General features: G+C 31.4%; 1 protein-coding gene across 1 annotated transcript in view; it reads left to right on the top strand.

The window, feature by feature from the left end:
- Positions 1 to 1487: 1487 nt before the first annotated feature.
- Positions 1488 to 19759, top strand: part of LOC143255966 (transcription factor Sp2-like) — a 42954-nt gene continuing 24682 nt past the window's right edge. Inside the window, exons 1-2 of the mRNA XM_076512454.1 lie at positions 1488 to 1652; positions 1770 to 2741. Of these exons, the coding sequence (XP_076368569.1) occupies positions 1590 to 1652; positions 1770 to 2741 (1035 nt within the window). The 5' untranslated portion in view covers positions 1488 to 1589. The remainder of the gene's footprint in view (positions 1653 to 1769; positions 2742 to 19759) is intronic.

The following is a 19759-nucleotide window of genomic DNA, read 5'->3' as shown; positions in this document are numbered from 1 at the left end:
TTTGTTTCAGTGGGTCGAGGTCCGCCTTCACATAACATCAGGGTGGTTACTTTAATAAAATACGCCAAAAGCTTTCTAGCGTGCTAGTCACAACAACGTGTCCAGTTCAAGTAATTTAACATATATAATAATTTCAGTACTACAGTAAGTATCCCTACAAAACATCTGAACAAAATTACTAATAGTACTTCTTAAACAGTCCCTATCTTTAGCAGTTGGCTCATATTTGTATAAACAAAAGTTGTTCAGAAATTCATAAGTTATTTAACCGTGCAAGAGACCTAAAATTTCTTAAATATTGATGTTCGAACTAGTATGATAAATGTTTCTTTATATTTTTAAGCACAAAGTTACAAAAAGAACTATCTTCGCTGTTCCAACCACGGACATCGAAACGATTATTTTGTGCATAAGACCTTGAGGGAAGGAAAGAAGGATTTTACATGATAGCCAGTCAGTCTGTATAGAATTGTATAGTGCTCCAAATATGCTTTGTCATTAAGCTCAAATATTTCTCATGTAGGAATAACTGTTATCACACACAATAAAGTTTGCTATTTAGATTGTCGTGGAATTAAAATAGTTAGTAAATCTAAACAAAAGAAAATAACCGACTTAATACACACACACACACACACAGGTAATTACAATACAAACTTTTACGTAAATCATTTATTTGTGTAGTTATAGTTCGGTTAAAGTTTCTACATTTATGTCGAAAATCTGAAAATATTAATGACTCAATAGTCAGTTGATACGCATGCGCAAAAAACAAACTTCATTGTCGATATGTGCAAGTATATTTAATTTAAGAACACTGTAAGGAAATTGTTCTTGAGTAGAGTGTGAAATAATTCACTACTACTACTTAGCCTTATATAAACCTTACAGCTTCGAAATATTTGATCAGTTAGAATATTGGTGGTATTAATACGTCCATCGGCTGAAGATAATTTAATCATTGAAGTTAAAACAACTGTCTATCTTACAGAAGCTCATTTTTATTGTTCACAGAAGGAACCAAGAATGGTCACGCGTTCTAAGAAAAGGCCACGCTCATGGTAATGAACGAAAATGCATGTTAGATAGGTTTGGGATGAGCTTACACTCCACAAAATTAGTGTCGTAAAAGTTTCCCCCACCTCTTAAGATGGGACAGTGCCCTTGGATATCCGTTTCAGACACGGGAGGTGTTTTTTGGGGCTGCACATTATTTTGTGTTCCGCCTGCCAGTCACGCCTACTACGATGACCGCTATAGCCTTTGTACATGACCTATATCCCTTCGCCAAAACGTATCATAAATTAACTCTTATAAGGTAAACCAGTTAGCATATAATTATTACTAGACCTCATTTATAAATAATAAGTTACAGTTATCTTACTCCTTTTGAACTTAAAACCGTGCATTTACGGTTGCAATTGGAAACTATTTCTAATCGCGGAGTGATATTATTATAGCCCAAACGGCTCACCCTTGTGCTTCTCATGAAAGTTATCGTAGTTGTGAGTGGCCGCCATGTTAGTTTACAGGATATTGGCGTGCTATCTTATTTTAACTTACTTTTAGTGTAGAAAATAAATAAAAGAATGACCACAGTTGCTGTCAGAAGACAGCAGAACGATTATGTAGTACCGAGTAGTGCCTCACAGGTAAGTTTTTCGTTAAAACTTTTAACGTTTGATCATAATATGTATATAATTGTTAATATCATTGTCCTTATTCACAATAAATTCACACCCCTTTCTTTCTTAACTCCGCCTATGTAGGAAATTCAGCCGTCCCCGTTGGCGCTTTTGGCCGCTACTTGTAGCAAGATAGGGTCACCAGTTGAGGAAGGTGGCACCCAGGGTTCATCAACCGTCAAAGTGGTGGACCAAAACCAAGTTTCGGAGGGTGGAGAAGTGATCCCACCTGATCTTGGATCAGCTCATTTTATACCAGTTCAATCTCAAGCTGTAGGACTGTTGAACCCAGACGGAACTGTGACGCAAGTCGCGGGCGTGAACGGACAGTCGACTCAGCCCGCGGCTGTAACTGTGCCTACAGCTGGAATCAAATCTCTCCCATCGTCGGATTCAGCTGGAACTCCAAACTTCCAAAGTGGTGTACCTGTGGCCTCTTTAAACGGTCAGTTATTTCCACAGAGTACGCAAACGATCGTTGCTCAGCCTCAGGCAGGAGGAAATATCACATATAGTGTTATTTCAGCAGACCAACTCCAGAATTTGCAGATTGATGGTCAGGGAGCCATTTTTATTCCTGGAGGTGTTAATCATGTGGCTACAGCATGTACTGGACAAACACAACCTATTCAGATCAATGGAAACCAAGCTGTTCTTACTCCAAGCGGGCAAACTTTTATTCGTACTCAGAATGTTCAACCACCACCCTCAGTTTCACTTCAGAACAATATTCTCCAACAAATACAGGGTATTCAAGGAGTTGGGAATATAAACAATGTTGCTTTTTCTCCACTTGGTGGACAGAGTATGGCTATCCGTCAAGGAAACATATTGCAGGCTTTGCAGCTCCCATTAAATGCCATGCAACAGACCATTCCAATCCAAATTCCAGTATCAACAGCTGGAGGTCAGACTGTGCTACAAACTATTCATTTGCCTGTTCAAGTTATACAGGCTGTTGGAGGAAGCAACATGCTACCAACAACAGGACAACCTGCTTCTCAGCAGGTCATGAATCAACTAGGTGTAGCACAAGTTCCAACTCAGATGGCTCAGGTAGGCTATTTTTAAAGTATTTTTATACAGGGTGTTCGGAAAGTCACTGTGCAGTTTTGTCTGTTAATAAATATACAAGTGCACAGTGACTTTCCAAACACCCTGTAGTAATTGTTATTTAAAGAAAGTTTAGTGTCAGTTTTGTATCATATTGAATTCTTAAGTTGTGGACTTGTTTTTTTTACATTTGGGATATTGTAGTCTCGGGTTAGTCTAAGTCCAACTGTAAGGTGTGTTTGCATTTAGACTTGTATCTGTAACACGTGTATATAATATATACATTATTTTCACCCAATGAAAGGAGATAGTGTGTCAGTGAGAGTGAAGGGTGATTTTTTTTTTTCATTAAATAGTACTGTGGCCCAGTGATTATACATGAGGTAGTAATATACATGAACTAGGCAGGTAACAACATTCAGTTTTGTTATGACTGTTCAGTATCTAACATTAGTATAAATGATGTAAAATGTTTTGATTAAAATAAAACACAACTGTGTTAAATACTCTACCTCAATGTGAACTCAAATTATTTAATGAACAAGAAAACAGTTTAACAATATATATATTTTTCCTCCTAGTTTATTTTTCTGTTACCTGCATTTTTCATTTGGATAAACATTTATAAGTGACACATTTCATCTGTTAATTATAAGCCCTTTTGGTTTTCAGTTCAAGCATTGAGTGTGCCCAAAAGTATTGATTTTAGCTGCAAAAATTTCAGCTTTGATATTTCTAATTTTTGTTTCTGCATCATACTTACGTGTAGCAGCACATGCTGATTTCCATCCACCTAAATCTGAACTTATACATTTCAACCCATTCATTGAAAGTGAGGCATGTATGACCTCTAAATTTTATTTGTTTACTGCAGCTGGTACATATGTATGTTCTTACATTTAAAATTCTTGCACAGAGTGTTGGATAATAAATTTTTGTTGTTTGTCGACCGTACGTTGCTAAATAGTAAGTCAGTTATTTCTGCCTTCTGTGTATCAGTTTATCTTAAGATGTGAGAGATGCTTGTACAATGGATATTGTTACTATAGAAAATTATGATCTATCACTTTGCATGGGAAGTTTTAAAGCAAAAAAAATGAATATCTCTACCAGCCATGGTAAATGAGTTAAGTTGTTCCTGACACACATAAGAGTAACAAAGAACAATAGAGGTAGAAATTAATAAAAAAAAACCCTATAAACCAAGCACTCTCAAAAGATGTGCTTGTCTTCATGGACAAATTTAAAAATGCTCAGGTTATAGATAGGGTTTTTATTCATTTCTATCAAGACTTCTTGAACCTACACATTTTTCTAACATAAAGAACAGCAGAGATATATTTACAGATGCTTTATTTACTTGTGTATATAAAGAACAAGTGAATGAACAAGAGAAGTGGTAATTTAAAGACTGATATGTGTTACTTTTTTTTCAAAGCCAGGAGCAGCAGAATTTGAAGTATGAATGGAGTTGAATGACTGATTACTCAATAGAGTAAAAATAAGTAAATAAATATGTAAAATATTTGAAATAAAATCTCTCATAATCATGACCTTATTAAAAAAAACCTGCTGAAACCCCAATCTCACTGTAGAGTTTCTTGTTAATTTTATCTATTCCATCTGATGGTCTGTATCAGATTTCAACTACAGACCTTTTTTTCCCATATCTGTTCAACAAAAACTCAAGTACAATGATTTCCTTTGCTGTTAGCTACGATATCTTCAACAAGATGTAACTTCCTTTAGTACTCTCTCTTTATTAAGTTACCTACAGTTCTTATTATAGAGACATGTCTATCGTCATAATTGACTGCATTTAACTTATGTTCAAGTTATTCCAGTTATATCAAAATCCTCCATTGTGACATATGCTTTGAAGTCATATTTTATTATTCACACATTCAGCCATACAATAGTAACAGTTTAGTCTACAATTAAAACTACTTAAGATCTTTGTTCCTCATGTTTTTCTCTGTATATTTTTGTTTTGTTTACTTTTTCCTGGCACTCATTACTTTATAATCCAGTTTAAAGCTGATCTTACAGCTAAGTTAATATTCCTTACAAACAACCCAGTTTCTCTCCTAATTAAATGTAAACCATCCATTTCAAAAAAGCTTCATTTATGCAAGTAATGTATCCCACAAGTCTAAATAGGTAGTTAGTGCTTGCTCTTGAATATTAACCTAAGCCTAACATTCAGCCCTAGTGACCTACATATAATTTAATCAACACAATTAAGTCTTGATAGTATCCTTGACACAATTAAGCTGTGGCTCTTTTCATTAAATGCCTTTATCAACTCCCCTTACCTACTCTTCCTAACTGTGTTTAGTTATGAGTATACACCAAAATTACCAACACTTATGCATTGAGTGTTAGGCTTATATACATAGGCCTGTTCACGTGCTCAAATGTATTGGGAAAATAATTTTACATATCAAGTCAAATTGGTGGTTTTCCAATAGTGTCTAGATGTTGGTTGATCTGCTGAATCTGGGTGAAATTCAACTTCATTCATTTTGATCTAAGAAATGCACTAGATTGCACCATTTTACTTTGTTGAATAAAATAAAACTGGGAGAGCATGTCCTTAGACCTCGTAATAGATGTCTATCTTTAGCACTTACATCTTCTTACTGTATACCAAACTTTTTGCAAAACTGTCATTCAAGTAGTTTTTTAAAAATTAGTTATGAATGAGTGGAGGTAAGATATGTGATAAATATTTTTTTTCTCAAAGTCTCATTATAAAAGTTAGGTTCTTTATGTGGTTGTGCTTTCAGAAGTGTTAGTATTTTCAGGGATGACTGATTTTGGAGATTTTGAGACATTGAATTTTTTACTTTTCATATTTTTATTTTCTGTCGAGATGGAATCAACTCTATAATCAATGATACAAGTATGAAATGGAGAAGTGTAGACTTTCTAATGTTTGACCTTCCTTGCATTGAATATGTTGCAAACGGGTTGAAACGTGTTTTCTTTTCCACTGTGTATCTATTATAGACTTTTGTCATGACATAAATCATAGTCAAATATTATAAAATTTAAAATGTCTGATTTTGCTATTTGTTAAAAATCTAAGTCATACATGTTCAGAAAATTAGTTTCATTTCAAACTTTACACAGTGTCACAAAATATATTGTGGGGGAGGTTTCTTATAACTGTGCCATTATAGAAAACATAATGTATCAAAGATAGCAACAAAAGCAGTTTTTATAGTTACCTTGATAAAATAAGTAACTATTACTTGCACATTGTACATTTAATTACTTAATATTAGAACTGGATGATTAATCATTTATGTGTGAGCCATTGTTTATTCTTTGACAAGAAATATGTTTGATAAAGTGATGAGCAGAAAAAGTTAGATTAAGACAGAATAAATGTTGTGTATTCAATGAAGGTAATTTTCTGTAAATAGATATGTCAGAAGTGTTTTTTATAAGAATATATATTTTTCTGCAAATATAAAACCAAACAAAATTGTAATTATCAAATAAATGACAACTAAAAGTACAGTATATAAGTTATTTTGACCTAAAATCATTACTTAATTACTTTAGGTAAGTGTTGAATATAATAGGTTTATATACATGTATTTTGTGAATTTTTTTTTTAAAACACAAAGCCATTATTGAAGGACTAACCAACCTCTCTGCTTGTTTTAAAGATGCAACTTGAAAATAATAGTGCTCCTTCATAGTAACATTTTTATAAAGATTTTTTTACAAAGAAAATATGCAGAAGAAAACAAGTATTTAAAATTGAAAGAAATTGGGCTACAGATGAAAGTTAAACATTGGATATAGTATTAAAAACTATCCCACAAATTCCTGACATTTTTGTTTTTCCAGGGTGGGGTGAGCCTAGACTTGATTCCAAAATTGTGTAACCAATATTATGGCCTCGATTAGCCCCTGAATAGTCATCAGTTTTGTTGATTAAAAAAATAATAATAAAAGCTATTTTTTACAATTAACTTGATAGAATAAATAATTATTTCTAGCACTTTTCAGCTTAAGTTGATACTAGAACTGGAATTAATTAATTACCTGTGAGTTTCAACTGTATTGACAATAGTTAGGTTAATTGAATTTATACTTCAGTCAGTGAATGTTGAAAAAGTAATCGTCTAATTAAAATTAGTATTTCCAATTATTGTTTTTGATTTCTACAACTAACTTGCATTTTAACCTTAGTTTTATGAATGTTTATGATTATTTGCAATTAATGTAAGCTGATTCAGCTTAATTGATTATTGCCATTGTATTTATTTGTTGTTAAACAGAAAACTAAACAGTATGCAAAAATGGGTGTCAGAAGCATGATTTTAATCTTAGAGTTTTTATTCATCTTGTGTGAGAATAATTCAGTTAAATATAGTTGATTAATGGGCTTGATGGTCAGTTAACACATGCTACCAGGTGCTTCATTCTAATCACAAGTGCTACCTTCATCAACAGAAAACAAATATTAGTCCATTACTTGCAGTATTTCAGTAATATTCTAAGAAATAGTAAACTGTGCTATGAAGAGATCACATTTTCATGTAAAACTTTTTTTATGGCAAGTCTACTGTTGAACAGAAGCAGAAGTGAAAGATTGTTCATCAGTAGGTCACAATGACATAAAAAGAAGAAAAAGAGCATTTCATGTTCCTCATGATGAATTGATGCAACACAGTAGCAGAACTATGATGATCCTCTTCGTAAAAGTCTAAATTTGATAGAAAAGGCACATATTATGGACTGTTGATGAAATGTGGAGAGGTAAAGCTTCATGTTGGACACTAGTATAACAATTTCCAAATGCACACAACACTAGGACTTCAGCATTAGTGTTAGCTAACAGAACACAATAAAGGGACTCTGCATATTTTGGGAACTGTTTATTTAAAAACTATACATAATGCAATAATTTTCACAGAGATCAGACAAATGACATATATACTAAACAATTAGAACAATATTTTACAACTATATTGTAAATTAGCACACAACTTATAAGGACCACTAGTAAAACTAACAGAACTGAATAGAGTACATGGTATGACCTTTACAGTGCCACACATATAGCTGCCCTACTCCTATTACATCTTTCTCTATATGTGTTTATATGTTGTAACTCTGCATGCCATTCGAGAATCTCTCGTATGTTTACAGTATTTTACGTGTTGCTCTGTAAAGAACAGGTCAACAAGAAAAATGTTAAGGTGATTAAGCTTAGTGTTAATTTTATTAGCTCAGGTCTTTAAGGTTGCTTATAGGCTAAATAGTAAGTAGTTATTAAAGCATATGCAATATATCGTGTGATTTGTGTATAATAATAATAATAAGCAACCTGTATGGATGATTACATGCCAACAGATGCCTGCATTGGGAAAAAAAACATAAATAAATATTGATTTGTTCTTCATACATTCTGTGTTTAATTCTATCAGTATTGTACTCATAATTTAAATTATGATAACCCAGTCGTATTACTTTGCATTTGTTATAATTAAAAGCAGTCTTGTGTTTGTTTGTTAAGCTTCTCAAATAATATAAATCCTTTTGAAGAAGCATCATCTGTCTCTTGGCCAGGAATACTAAATGCCTTAATATCATATGCAGTTTATTAAACATTCTTTTATGTCACTGGGGCAAATAAAAAAGAGCAAAAGTCCCAACATTGTATCCTGTAGTATCCCACAGAATGAAAAATGACTGTACTTCACATATAACTATCTGCTTTCTTTTCCCCTGTTATGTTTTTTTTAGCTTGTCACCCCAAAATATAGGGATAAATTCTTTAAATGAGTTGTTTTTTATCAAATGTTTTTACAAATCCAGATGTACAGTACCAAATTCACCCATTTACTCTAATACACATAACCTTGTGAAATAATTTTAAAAAGATTAATAATATAATATTTTCTTCTACTAAAATCATGTTGGTATCCAACAAAATTTTAAAGCTTTATTAAGTGTTTTTACAAAGCATTTTTTACTAAACTTTTAAAAAATGTTTCTTAACACTGATGGAAGACTGACAGATGTATAATCACTTGGAGAATTTTTGTCACTTCCATTTAAAAAATGTAGTAACAGTAGTCACGTTCCAATTCTATGATATCTGACTACTAATCAGCAACTTTCTAAAAATATTAGCAAGTGACTCGCATATGCTATCCTTAGCCTCCTTCAAATGCTTGGGGAAATGTTATCTTATTTAGTAGCTTTGTCATTTTTCATACTTCCCAATCTTTTCTTAACAAACTCTGAATTAGTGCAGGGGTCTCTATGGGCTTTTCTAAAACTGCAATTTTAAATTTATTTTTGTAACATAATCTTTTATTTGACAACAATTTTATTTTTGACCCAACATTTGATGCAAGTAAATTTTGAACAGTGATGATTTATTCACATTGTAGTTACACAAACAAAACTTATTGCTTTTTAATATGCTCTGCATGGTTTGTAAATCTTGTGGTCTTCTTAAATCTTGCAAATTGCTGACACTGTAGCTGTTTCTCGGTCTCCAGGGTTTCCACTCTTTGTTCATCTAAGCTTTGACAATTCTTGCTCCAGTCTTTTATACCTTTCTTGAATGTCTTAAGCAAATTCTAATTTGAATTTCTTGTTGGGCCTTCGATTAAAAAATTGACCTTGTATGAACAGTTCAAAGTGACATTGAGGAAAGTTGTAAATGAAGTGTGGACTGCCTTTAAAGATGTTACTGAAAAACTGTTTAGAAAACAACAAGGAACCAATTTATAAAAATAACATATCAAGAACATGTTCAATAAATTCAAAGAGTTGGATTGTAACAAGATTTTGAAAGCTCATTTGTTTATATTCTTTGTACTTGGAAATTCTTAAGAAGTTTAATATTCTTGTACATTTCCTTCAATTGAACTGAATGAGCAATAAGAACAAATGTGTATGTTAGTATTGGGAAGGAAAATGCCTTTAAATTTCCTTTGGAGGGATCAATGAACAATCTCCTCTTACTTGGTTCATAGACTGCAGCTCCCAGTATTGGTATTAATTTAACAATATTATTGCAGTAAGCTAGTGAACCTTCTTGCAAAAAGTATGGTATAAATTCTCTCATGATTTCTGTACCAGTAAAATAAGGTAGGTCCTTGTAGAAAGTAAGTTCTTAGCCCAAAGTCTGGACCTCAAAATCTCTGAAAAATCCTTTGGAAGGCCCAAATTTCTTACCATATCATTAAGCTCATTTTGTATTAAAAGTTGTGGTTCACCAGATATTTCAAGTTGAAAACAATACCTTTCATCATTCTCATTGACATCAGAATTGGATAAAATTTATTAAGAGTGTCTGGTGGAGTTGGTACAGATACATTATGTCCATGAGCAACAGGTCTTGTAGTAGATTGAAGGTTTGGATAGAAATTTCGTTTTTGTTTCAAATTTTATAACCTTGCATGTTACATGAGTAAAAATAGTAGTGATCTTCATGGTTTCTAGGTTCATGCCAAACCACAAGAATTCCAAAAAGCCTCAATTATTCAATGCTAAGGGTGCATGATTTGTCTTGGTGCCCAAGTTTTATTCAAAAATATCCATAATACTCCTCTTCTTGATGAATTTGTAATATTTTGCCTTTGTTTCTTTACAGTAAATTTACCACAAATATAACTGGGTATGTTTGGGTCATTTAAACTATGTCTTGTTGCCATAGTGATGAATAGGTAATATTGAAAATAAAAAAATGTCAGGGTGTATGCACAAACAAATACTACTGAGAAGTGACATGCCAAGTGGTGTGTTACAATTTATATACAAGTGAGGTGTTTTTTGTGGGTTCTAAAATGGTCAGTAAGACTCTTACATAACAGTTGGTTTAGAGAAATCTGTATCTGGTAGTTGTCAACAATTTAAGCATAAGAAAATGTGATTTTATTTAATTAAAAATGATTCATTTAGGTAAAAGTTCATATGACATTTTGTGAAAAACCTATATGTGATGGAGAAAAAATGGATTTCATTCTTTGGATTCAACATACAGGAATTACAGTGGACTGTAAAATGTTTTGACAATATAACCACTGCAGACCTATGCTATTCCATATCTCTAGTCATTAATTATCAGTTTTGGAATAATCCACTCTGCACAATGCCAAGGAAAATAAGTTAGTATGACCTCAAGTGTTCAGGGGAAGCTACTGTACAAAGAAATTGTGTCACTATCTTATTGCTGGAGGGCTATCACTGCATGATGGCGACATCTTGCACAATCATGTTAAACATGTGTTTTTTAGGTGGGAGATGGTTCAAGGTTAGTAGGCAGATGCATAAAGGAATCGAGCTTTTCTGCATGTGCAGTTGGGTATCAGTTAAATATATTTTCAGCCAAGAAATATGTTTGTGTTGGGGTTTCTTCTACATTTGAGCAACATTTGTTGGATCTTCAAAAATAACTTGCATGTTAAGTATATGAGAATTGTTTACAATTAATTCAGATTAGATTCAGTTACAGGATTTACGAGAGAATAAACAAACATGTTGAAGTTATCCAGTAAAATTAATGTGAGAATACATTCTTGAATTGCATACAAATATGCACGTTTTGCAGTAATGTATGAACTTGTGAAACAAATTTTCTGTGAAGTTTTATTTAAATGTGCATTCAGTTTATTATTTTTTTGGAACCTTTTTAGTAGGGTTGAGAATCACCCATAAAAATCATGTTATATGTTATACATTTTAATATGTATTGGAAACTATCTTTATTTATGAGTTTGTTGATTTATCAACACTACTATCTTTTAACATATTTTTCAGTTTAAATTGCTTCCAAGGTTTTTTTTTTGTGTTCGTGTGTCATTTTGTGAGGAACCCTCCTCTTGTAAAATAATGTTGTACAGCCTGAAACACAAAATTAATCAAACATTTTATAAGATTTAACTGTTATGTCAGACAAGCTACAAAATGGGCTGTTTTAAATATTTTAGTTTAAATTTGTGACTTTCATTGTTAAAACTCAAAGCCTTTCAAAGTTATGTTGTCATTGGGAGTATAAGCAGTTCTCATTTTTATAAGAAATACATTTTTCCTATAATGACCCTATTACCAAATATTTACTAATTTGCATTGAACTTTCACTTAAGTAATTTAAAGATGGAACCTTAAAATTGTCATTACATTGGCATTTAGTAAATAATTACTTCCATTTTTCAGTCATAAAAACAGATAGATAAATTGACACAATGCTTTTAAATTGTGAGGTATCAAATCATCAGAATAAAAGAAACCAACTTACTGATGCACTGGTTTATCTTTTCCCTTCTGCATTTTGTTATATTTTGTCATATAACAAGGAGCTATGAAAAAGATAACATTATATTATTGATGAAATAATAGTTAATTCATAGACTAGCCAATATAGTTTATTATATACCTCATTATATGTTTACATTATTAATTGTAATTAGCTGTAGAAAGTTAAATGATATACATCTTAAATAGAGATCAGAATATGGGTATCACTACTTAGGTATTAAATATTTTGTTTGTTGAGTATTAAGGCACTCATTCCATCTCATTTTATGTGGTTCTGTGAACCTCTCTTGATATTTCTTCACCAGCACAACAGGCTGTCAGGTTCAAGTGGTACACTTTATCAATCACTTTGCTATTCTTAGATTTTTGTCACCCATTCCTGTTACAAAATTTTAACTGTTTGTACCTGGTTATTATAATTGCAGATGACCTGTAAATAAAATAATTATTTTTGTTAAACAGTGTAATTTTGACATTTGCCAAAGTATCAGTATTTGGAAATAATGCAGAGATAGGCTACTAGAGTAATACCTGGTTTAAAAAACATGATCTGGAAAGAGTTTCTTCTTCTGGATTACAGGGCTAAAGGTTACTTGTTCTAGGAGTCTTCTCATCAAATTTAAAACTTTAACTTTTTGCTAGTATCTTATCTTCATTGTCTGCTGGAGTAATTTATTCAATTGGGCATGTAGATTAGTACTGATACATTTGTTCCTCACTATTTGCATAGAATTACAGTTTCTTTCTCTTCAGGCTGTAATCTTCTGAACTCATATTCTAAACAAGGCATAACTAGCAACCTGCATGATAAAACATGCTCTTGTTGAAGATGCTTTTAACTCTTTAAGAATATTGGTTAACTATGGTTACCTCTTCCAATACATCTGATAAAAAATAAAACAACAACAACAAAGTAATAAGGCATTTTTCAGTATTAAACCCATATAGTAGAAAGCAGAGCCACCAGAATGGTATTTTTTAAATGAGAAACAGGTAAAAATATATATAAAGAATATTAATAATATAATTCTAGGAGCTTATAAGTGAAATTAGCAAAGAATATATAACAATATGCCAACCACACTGTGCTGTTAATATGGGTCTTTACTCAATGTCAGAAATCTTCAAGCCAGCTACAGTCCAACATGCATATACAAAGTAACAGTTGAGATCTTATACTGTCAAATTTCATGAACACCAACTGTTATGGTGTGAAACAGATTGAGTTAGTGAAATGTAATTTTTGTCAATTTTGTGTGCTCTTTACTAATATGATTTAGAACAGTGATTAATAACTCATTATTCTTTATTTAGTTATTTTAACAGCACTTATACGTTGTTATTACCTATGTTAACTTCAGTCAACTTCAATGTTTATTCAGAAGAGCTTTGCAAATTGGTAATGTAGGTCTTATTTTCTATCACTGAATCAAACAACTGTGGCATCAATGGGAGAACACTACATTAATAATTTTGTAAAGTTAAAGTAAAGAAGAATGTATTGCTATGCATCAACCACACTGTATCTAATATATCTAGTACTGATGTGCCCAATAGCAATGATCATAGGACAACTAAAATATGTTATAAAACTGTTTTGACAAATAGCATTTAGTAAGGTACCTGCTTGGAGTTACCTTTGTCTTGAGTTTTTTTTTTTTTTTTTATAAGTACAACTTTGTTTTTATATGAAAAAAGCATTGAACATGCTAATTAATTTACTGACTTTAAAACAATTTTGTACTGTAAATGTAAGGCCTTATATTATGTTGGGACCTCTTTATTTTCAGCTTGCTCTGCATGGCTTTGATAGACTTTGCAACATTTTTGTTGATCTTTCTAAACATTAAGAATCTCCAAATGAAACCTAATTGTTCTGTACAAAAGCTATGAACATTGTTAATAACATATTCATCTGCACACTGGGTAGTTTCAGTATCTTGGCTTTTTTATGTTTCTTTAATGAAATAGGAAAAAAGTGTTATAAAGTGTACACGGTCTGTTTTTTTTTTTTTTTATAGTTTCTGATGCTATACTACAAGTTTATTCACATGATTAACACTAAAACATTTATAAATAGACTGTTAACTCTGTTGAAAAAATGACTTTTATCTTCTATCCAGAGATAATGTATGTAAATAAAACACTTTTGAAGAAAAAACCTTAGTGGGTCAGAAAAACAGACATATAGCCATAAAAGAGATACTGAATAAGAAACTACATGTACTTGTTGAAGCTGGTAGTGTGCTCCACTGACCTGTCTACAATGCATGTAGTGTAGATTACATGAAGATTACATGCTGTGCTGTATAATTGTTTTTACATGATTTACTAGTTTCTTATCAAAAGACAGAAATGAAAGATGCATTAAAGCCAGACTTTGTCGTATTTATGTATCTCTTTCTGTCATTCTTTCCTGCTGTTTGTACAAAGTAATATTGGAAATACTATAACAGTTAGAGAAGTACTAATTAAAAACTTGTTTTACTGCAGTTAACAATAAACTAACCAAGCTGATTGTAGTGAATTAGGTTAGTTCATCTGGCCATTCCATAATAAATCACTAGGAAGATAACTACTTACCACTTTTGATTTGGATAAAATAACAAAAATAAGTTAGTTTCAGTCTTACTGGGTCATTAGTTCATCAAATAGTGTGCTATATGGAGGTCATATGATTCAAGTAAAACATTTTATTACCTACTTACAGGTTATGCTGTCTGAATACTATTGTTTCTTTGGGGTTGAAGGGGCTAGGTATAATTAAACAAAAAAGGAAATAGAATATTACCTTACTATAACTTTGTAGATGAGAAGAACAGATATTGACCTTTTGATGAAAATGTTTTTGAGTTTCATCTGAAGGTAAAAATTCAGAAACTGCTTGTTTTCCAAAGGCTCTTACATAGTTCTCTGACATAAATTACAGTTGTAGGTTTTGAGGAATTTTTACTTTACCACACTGGATCTCTTGACTCAGTCATGCTGATGAAAATATAAGTGTTTATATGATCGCTTCTTTTAGAATCTGTAAAATATTTTTTTCCTTGGAAATAATAGAGGATTTAAATTTTTCATTTTTTTGAAATCCTCATGCATACAAAAACCAGCTCTCAGAGCATTAAGTGACAACCACAGACCTAAACTTATAAGAACAGAGCAAGCAGATAACTGATTGTAAGATGCTTAAAATTTCACAGTAAACTGCTTGATGTGACAAATAAGCAAAGTGAAGAAGATAAGCTGACTAAACGTTTACTAAATTTAAATACATTAAATATTCATAGGCTGAAAAAGAAGAGATAAATGGGATAAAGAAAGACAATCCTAACTTTTAGAGAGTATTAGTGTACTTCCTCTGAGAAATACAAGTGTGAAGGCCAGGAAGAGATGAAGTAGAAATGTCATTGAAATCCATACATACAAGCAGATGTTAGAATTTGAGAATGCCAAATTTGAGTATTTAAAACATATTTATTATTTACTTGAAAATGATCAACTCTTTTCTCTGTAAGTTTATAATATGGTCTCTAAAAATGGAGAACATTTTGAAATATGCAACACATAGACTATTAATTTTATGGAATTTTTAAAAAAAAGGAGGAACCTTCATAAGAATAAGTTTTAGAGAAAATGACGTACCAAGAAGCAAGTGATGAGTGAATTTAATTAAGCAGCCTACACTGTTAAAAAAAAAATTGCATTGATAGAAGTGATTTTAAGATTGAAGGTCACATGTGATAACACATTGCATTAGTAATAATAGTGTTACTTACTTTTATTAACTAACTGTATGTTCAGTAACCAAAATTACCTACAAATAAATAGCCTAAGTATGGGAAATCCCATGTCACCAGTTCTAACCAATTTTTTAATGACACAGATTGAATCTCAAACGATCAATTCAGCCTTACACTTATCACTATACTGGTACAGGTATGTTGATGATACAATTGCTGGATTAACATCTAAAGAACACACATTTAACTCTATACATTACAACATTAAGTTCACCTGTGAACAGGAAAAAATTGACCAAATAGCATTTCTTAATCTCGAGATTACAAGAACTGATAAAAAATTCAAAGCAGAAATCAACATAAAAATCACCCATACTGGATTATACATTTCCTGGGACTCGCCACGTAAAATAAAACAAAAACTCAGCATATTAAGAAACCAAATAAACACAGCCACAAAACTATGCCTACCAGATAAAATTAACGATGAAATTGACAAAATAAAACAACACTTCATCAACATCAACAAATTTCCTCCAGAAACTGGAAAAAATTATATGCACACACCTAGACCAACAACAAACAAACAATAATAAATCCCAAGATGCAACAAATTACAAAACTTTACACTACTATATACCATATGTTCCTGACATTAGCATAAAAATAACCAACATTTGGAAAAAACTTATAATAAAACACAACATTCCAGTAAACACCAAATTTATTCAAAAATCATGTACAAAACTAAAGTTCATACTGTGTAAAAACTACACCTACAAACACAACACCAACATAATTTATAAAATACAATGCAACAACTGATATGACTTCTATATTGGAGAAACAAGCAGAGAAATGGAAAGTATCAAAGAACACAAAATACAACTTCACATTTTGTGTTTATTTGATTCGCATGTTCAAAAACATCTAGATATTAAATATGGAAACAAATATAAACAAATGCAAAATCAAAAAACCCCTCCTCATACAACAACTAAAACCAATATAAAGGAACAACTTTATACATATACTAATGAATGACCTAACATCCAACTGCAATGTCTTCTACAATCCCGTACCTGCTTATACTCTCGTCCCTAAGACGTGCCTGCCAATGGTCAGTTGCAAACTCTCTCTTTGTTAACCTGAAGAATGACCTAAGAAGGTCGAAACATTGTTCTCTGTTTGTCAGTAAAAGTGTTAATACCTATACCAGCTGTTCTGTGATACAAAGTTTTAAACTAATTATATGTATAGAAAATTAAGTCAGCAAGAAAAACAAAAATTCATGAAATAATGTGGGTCAGAGAATATACTTTGGGAATTGAGAATAAACCAGTCAGACATCAAGACTGATTAAGTTTAAGTGAATTAACCAGTTAATGGAAGAAAAGAATTTTTTCATGTGATGTATTTAAGCCACACCAAGAAACTTTATGTAAATTAAGTTTTAATCATTATTAGCTGCACTTGCCAATATTATAGTCAACACGCAGGTTTAAAAACACTGATTACAAATTTTGTTTCTTGTTAATGCTTACAGTATTTAGTTGTAACTTTATAAAAATTTGCTATAACCATGCATTTAGTGGATTACCTCTGTTACATTTATGTTAAGAAATAAATATTCAAAATGAAAATAAAAAAAAACTTTAATTTTGAAACCATAATTTCAGATTTATAAACTTATCTTTGAATGAATGAAGAAAATACCTGTGGTGTCAAGATTGACTTTACAAAGCCTTTTTCTGCTTCTTTCCTTCTACCATTCAAATTTCAGATGCAATGGTGTTGTTAGCTGGTTATTAAAAACTCTGGAATTTAGAACCATCTAAGCAAAAATTCTAGTGAAAAGTCAAACATTGAATGTTTTGAGATGATAGATTTAACAAAAGATGAATTGACACTAAATAAAATGAGGAGTCCTATCAGTTTAGAAACTATATACTTAATGCATTTATTTCCACATTATATGAACCTACAAAATTGTCTTTCTGTCATTTGATTTCTTTAAACATATATAATTATGTGTGATTGTTTCAGTACTGGATGTTAAATTAGTTTTTTTGTATTGTGTAGGTATTTATGTCTAGTCGTACCCATTCTTATTGTTTGTGTGTTTTAGTTATGTCACTGTGTTGTCCAACATTTAACTGACCTTGAAAATTGTTATATGTTGTCCCTGTGCTTGGTTGCTGCCACTGCTTTGCTATTTCATTTTTTATATTTTTAATATTTATTATTATTTGTTTTATTCTGGAAATTTATTGTATGCTATTATTCAGCCATAACCATTTTTTTTGTTCATTTGCTACTGACTGCATGATTTACCCCACTTTTAATCTTTGCCATGATATTACAACAGTGGTCTTGCTTATTTAGAGAATCTTGTGTGTCATTATCGAGTGGTCATTGGTTGTTGACCAGCCTGATGCTTTGCAGTCATACTGCCTCTAGAAACTAGTCAGTGGTTGTATACTTGAGAGTCAGAATGTTGCTTGTATGTTCTGCTCTTTGTGAGATTAAAAGACATTTTTGCATACATTTGGTGGTTGCAGTCTCGTGCTGGCTTTGTCATTTCAAACGTTTTATCTTGATTATTTATAGGTTGAGGAAGAGATGCCTTAGAATTTAATTTTTGAACGTAGGTTCTTTCTGAAATTGTTATTTACAAATTTGTTGGTCATGTGTGTTTTCATTTTCTATTTTTTGCTTTAGTATTTACTAGTTCCACCTATGTTCAATACGTGTATGGTACTAAGTGTACATTTTGGTGACTTAAGATATATCCATAATTCATCATCTTGTTAATTTGATAACAGCTTCACTAAGAGATTTTTTTTGTTTTTTTCTATTAAAATTGATTAGAATGAAGAAGGGGCAGATCCAACTGTCTGGACATTGTTCTCACTTCGGGTCCAGTTTTTCTTTATTTATTTCAACCTTGTAGTGGTCATCTTTAGGTCTTTTTGCTTGGTTATGTTTATTTTATTTTAACATTACCTTTCTTAATGATGAGACTTCTACTTAATATGTCTGTTTCTGAATAAGTTAATTGAGGTTTGTTTTTTGATGTAACTATTTGGTTGCTTGGATCTATGCAAATGTGATATTAATATACTAATAACTTTTAAAGTAAAAAAAAAAGTCATTTATATGTGCAAGATAAACCTTAAATCCATGAGTAAAGCTTTTTTAACAGGTGTTGATGTTGAACCTTTAGTTTTAACATAAATAACACCATTAAATAGATAATAAGTTTTACATTGAAATTTTGATTAATTAAATCCATTTTAGGGGGTTCTTAATTTGCTTATGTATCCTTACAGAATAAATATAGTATAGGTTTCATGATATTACATGATTTAAACTTAAAGCAAACTTATTTTCAGTTTAAAATTAAAAAAAAAAACTCAACAAAAAACAAAAACAAACTTGTAAGAACATATTTGAGTATTGTTGATCTCGCATGGTTTTTAGTAAACTGGTCTAATACAACATAGACTTGTTAGATGTATGCTTGATTATCAGAAACTGTTTATGTTTTAGAAAAGGAGGTAGGTAATACATTATCTACATTTTATGGATTTTAGCAAAATTATAAATCCCACAATTTGTATTTTTTTTATCACTTTTGTGACTGAAACAACATGGTAAATTATTAGTTTTTTTTACCTGGATGTACCAGACCATGATATGGTAAAGCTAAATGATGAAGCTGAAAAGCTCACAAGAGAAAGCATTTTGTCAAGTCCAGCACAGCTTTACTGGCAGGATGTCAATCTCGTCTGCACCAGTAAAGTGAAAGTGATAACCATGGAAGGTCATTGTTGACATTCAGATTGAATGAGATTGTTTGAAAACAAAAGTACTATATGGTAGAGCTGGACAATTAATCTGTGTAATGCTTTTTATAGAAACTTTATAACTGAATATGTTGAGACATACCTCAACAGGTTGGCTTCTAAACACTACTGTACA

Source organism: Tachypleus tridentatus, chromosome 7, assembly GCF_004210375.1.
Source record: "Tachypleus tridentatus isolate NWPU-2018 chromosome 7, ASM421037v1, whole genome shotgun sequence".
Lineage (NCBI taxonomy): Eukaryota > Metazoa > Arthropoda > Merostomata > Xiphosura > Limulidae > Tachypleus > Tachypleus tridentatus.
This window is presented reverse-complemented; position numbering and strand designations above follow the sequence as displayed.